The sequence below is a fragment of the Cimex lectularius genome, unplaced genomic scaffold (genome assembly GCF_000648675.2).
Source record: "Cimex lectularius strain Harlan isolate CLEC.00 unplaced genomic scaffold, Clec_2.1 scaffold97, whole genome shotgun sequence".
Taxonomy (NCBI): Eukaryota; Metazoa; Arthropoda; class Insecta; order Hemiptera; family Cimicidae; genus Cimex; species Cimex lectularius.
In genome coordinates, this window is record NW_019392672.1 from 473,815 (window position 1) to 478,650 (window position 4,836).

Here is a 4,836-nt window from a genome sequence, read left to right on the forward strand (position 1 = left end):
TCACGATTTCTGAAAAATTATAAGAACCAGAATGAGCAATAAAACTCCGTTTTATAAAACATAATTTAATATTTATAATAATTTGCACATCTTAAAAATAAGAAGCGCATAAATTCAAAATATATTTCCTTGTAATCTTTCTTAGTTTTTAGTTCAAATTAAGAATTTCGAGCTGGGTAACATTGAGATACAAACCAAAACTTCTAGCCATTTAAATAGATAGGGTGAAAGTGAGTGAGTGTGTGTGTGTGTGTTTTAATACAAAAGAACAAGGTTGAAAAATCAAACTTCATTTTATAAAACATAATTTAATATTTATAATAATTTACACTTCTTAAAAATAACAAAAACATAATTCAAAATATATTTCTTTTGGAGTTTTGTGTGTTTGTACGTATATATAAATATATACACATACATATATATAAACTTATAAACTTTAGATAAGTAATAAGCCTACAATCGTATTCATTATTAAGTATAATCACAGTCAAGTTCACCATTCAGTCTTACCCTGATGTAATGAACGTTTATTTTCTAAATAGATTAACCAAATATAAACTAACTTAAATTAAAGAACTAGCTAAACCAAAAACAAAATATGAAATTATACTCCTAACAAAAGTTTAAAACTACAATAAAAAAAAATAGGAGAATAATAAAAACGCTTTGGTTTAGTAAAAAAAAATTCTTAAAAATTGTAGAAAAAAAAGATCTTTCGGTATATTTCCAACCGTTAAAACTTGAATGTATATACATCGGCTTGCGCACTAGTTAAAAAGAAAAAGATTTTTTAAAAAAATTGTCAGAAGGGCGAATTTCCAGCCGTTCCATTTAAATCTGTAATTCTCACGAGTGATCGTTGATTCCTTCGTCGTGGTCGTGTACATGGTCATGTCCATGATCGTGATGATGATGATGATGATGATGATGATGGCCAACTAAAACAAAAAGAAAATCATTACATTAATATCTCTCATATAACCGCATTTACAGTGTTATAGGCACGTGGGCGACTTTGGCCTGTGGCTTACTAACTTGCTTATTTATGTGAAAGTGAGGGGAAACTTCGCGAAGCGAGGACAAGTGCAATAAGTGGCCATAAGAGTATATTGTCCCTTAACGGGAAGTGCGACTTTGCATCATCATTATATAAACGCAAATGTTACAGTAAACAATTACAATAAAAGATTTTATTATAAAGGATTGCTTTTTTGCTTTCAACAACTATTATCTTTCCTTGCTTTTTTTTAAAATAATAATCACGTTCTATAACTTTTCTGTTGTTGGTTTAAAAAAAATTAATTCAGCTTGATTTTATTGAAATCCACATTTACTAATACTACTAATCCGTTGTTTTAATTCCACAACAGAACAATTTTAAAATCTCGTTCCACATTATTATTTCTTCAAATGAAATAATTACCGGTTAAAACACGCGAAGGTAATTCTTACGATGAGAATACAAATCGCCAATTTAATTTTGTAACAATCAAAAAATGTTGCGTCAATCGCTGTATATTCAAGTAGCACACGGTTAATAGCACCTTAGCAAATGGAATACGTGAAAATAGCTATTACGGATCTTCACTAGCAAACCGGTCATTACTTCCGGGATTTTAACGACATAAATTTTAAGAAAATCTATTTCACAGATGTCATTTATAATTTAAAAAAAAGTCTTTAATATGTTTAGTAATAGGATAAACAGAAAAGGTATCGTTATATATAATTTGTTATTATAAATACAGAGAAAGAAAATTGGATTACATGAAGCAGATAAAACTCAATAAAACTGTGATAGAAATGAAGAAAGTGGCCAAATATCTAGGCGTCACACTAGATAAAACACTAGCATTTAAGGAACTTATCGGCTTCACAATCAAGAAAGAGGCTTTAATGGTGTGCAAAAGACTATCGGGAAAATATTGGAGATGCAGACCATAAACCCTGTTTTGGATGATCACCATGATTCTCTAATTCTCACATTTGGCGCCTTAGCCTGGGCCGATAAAGTAGAACAAATAACAAAACGAAGAGGACTCACAAAAATACAAAAAGTACAGAGCATGCTCTGTATAACCAAGGGGCGAAGAGAACATGTCCCACAGCTGGTAAGGAGAAGATACTGGTAGTAATCCCTCTCTACTGCATGATATTAAGTTAAACACATAAAACTATCATTAACATTAGCAAAAAAACACGCCAATAAAAATAAAAATAAAATGGAGAGATAGCAACAGTCTAATGAAAGATACTCATGGCTCCAAAAGTTGTCATGAACAGGTTGTTTTAGTTTAATCAAACTTTCCAAATAAACTTAGGTGCCACGAAAGAATGACAAAGAGAGAAAACCACCCCTTTAAGAATGGTACCATCTACTGGTACACAGACGGATCTAGAACGGAAGAAGGTACGAGGCAGGAGTTTCGTCCCGGAACCAAACACTCCGAATCCATTGGAAAGTACGGTATCTTCCATCTGAGGTTCAAGCAATCGAGAAATGTACCAATTCAATCTGAATAATGGGTTTCAAGTCAGAAAGCTAAGCATCCAGCAAGCGCTAAGGTCATACATCATTAGCTCAAAAATGGTGCTGAATTGCAAACCGAACTAAACAAACAGGGTATGCAAAACAAAGTCACCCACTGCTGTGGATAAACTCTAGCGGCGCTAGGCACAGTAAACTTACGTTAATACAACCCTCACCAAGACTGGCAAACTCGCTGCTGCAGTTGGAAAGAACTAGACTCAAAGTAGTGATAGGACTATTAACTGGTCACTGGTATCTGAGATATCTACACAACATGGGTATAAATAACGATGATCCCATCTGCAGATTATGCAATGAGGAGAAGGAAACAGCGACCCATATCATCTTCGAATGCGAAGCAACGCCTCAAAAGAGATTTAACCTAGCAAACAGAAAAAACCTACGGAATGAAATTGTAGCAGCGACAGTCAATAACCTAAACTTCTAAGAAGAAGGATTGAGTCGATTGCACTGAAGGGAACTAGGAAGGTGTAATAAGCCAGAAGGCTGCAGTGCCTGGGGAGCACAAACCCCGCTTCCTTGTATCCTCATAACCATCACCATCACCCTCCCAAGACATTTGGGAGTAGAAGGCAATGAGAAAGCGAACGCCCTTGGAAGAAAAAGGGCTGGTATAACGCTGACAGGACCCGTCTGGGTCATAAGAATCCGTACTATCAAAGAACATCTCAGACAGAAGGACAAAAATAAAATAAGGGGACAATGGAACTCACAAACAATCCAAGAACCTTCTAACATACTTTGGAAGGATGCATTAAAAGAAACAGGAAAAAACTGCGAATTCTACGATTCTTAACAGGGCATTGCAAACTGAATGGCCGTCTGAAGAAGGTTGGCATAACCCAACACGGCAAGTGCAGGTTCTACAAAGAAGTGAGGAAACAACAACACACTTACTAACTGTGGTGCTAACTTGTCCTCAGGAGGAAGTGTTTTGGGACTAACAAGGTAACCGTAAAAGAAATTCAACCAATGAAACCGGGCATATTAATCAAGTTCCTTGATGAACTAAGATTAGGTATATCAGAAGCAGAGAACGGGGTTAAAGGGTTTAAGGGCGCAGTATTATACACACCCTGACTAATATGTACTCAACATATACATTTAATACAAATATATGAGAAAATATTACTATTAACACAAAAAATACACATTAAACTTTACGTCTTAAGAATTTTGGGGGTATTATAATGTAATTATGGCTGAATAAATGTAGTTTATATTCTACACTATTTTTTTAGAGTTACCTACCCAAGTGTTTTGCACCTTTAGGACATTAAATCAATTTTCGTATGAACTATTTGGTATATAGTACTTTATTTATGTGATCATAGAACATGCGTATAGAACATTTTACTTTCGCTTTTTATATAGGAATATTTTGTTTTCCACTTTAGACTCCCAAATAATAATACACTTGAACTGCTTTTACTTTCTAAATGGCTTTCACGGATTCATAAATTAGCAGGTCTTCGTTCTAGGCTATACTTTTAGTTTCAGTGATTTTCACAGCGGGATCGAGTTTTTTAACGGCAATTTTCATTTTAAAAGGCTACTCAGACAAGCTAACCGCTGAGAAAACGTGTCGGAACCGGCCGGTAGAAAGGGACAACGCGGAGGCTATCGGAGACCCCTGGATGACCTCAAGGCCCATCTTCGCCGTTGGGTAACCGACGACTTTCGCAACCAGGAGGAATTTCGGTTTGCACACCCACTTTGGCCTTTCGCACTCGGAACCAATTCAATTTTGGCCGTCCGCCCGCAAACCGCGAGTTCAGGAAACTTTTCAGAAATGACACGGCCAAGTATGAGGCGCACTGGGGTTGTGCCTTCAATCAACTTCAAAAAGGACGAAAAACCTTTTTTGCTCATTTCTAGATATTTTTGTATACAACATATTGAGCCTCAATGCAAAGTGAGTAAAGAGAGAGAGAGAGAGAGAGAGAGAGTGAGTGAAAAAGAGAGAGAAAGTGAGATAGATAGATAGATAGAGAGAGAGAGAGAGAGAGTGAATGAAAAAGAGAGAGAGAGTGAGATAGATAGATAGAGAGAGGAGAGAGAGAGAGAAAGTGAGATAGATAGAGAGGGAGGAGAGAGAGAGAGGAGAGAGAGAGAGAGTGAATGAAAAAGAGAGAGAGTGAGATAGATAGATAGAGAGAGGAGAGAGAGAGAGAAAGTGAGATAGATAGAGAGGGAGGAGAGAGATAGAGAGGAGAGAGAGAGAAAAAGTGAGATAGATGTATAGATAGATAGATAGAGAGAGAGAGAGAGAGAGAGAGAGA

The 4,836-nt window shown here is 35.9% G+C and overlaps 1 protein-coding gene across 1 annotated transcript in view; it reads right to left on the reverse strand.

The window, feature by feature from the left end:
• Positions 1-644: 644 nt before the first annotated feature.
• The window catches only part of LOC106667123 (zinc transporter ZIP3-like), a 55,167-nt gene continuing 50,975 nt past the window's right edge, over positions 645-4,836 (reverse strand). The window contains exon 2 of the mRNA XM_014394837.2: positions 645-941. Coding sequence (XP_014250323.1) covers positions 850-941 — 92 coding nt within the window. The 3' untranslated portion in view covers positions 645-849. The remainder of the gene's footprint in view (positions 942-4,836) is intronic.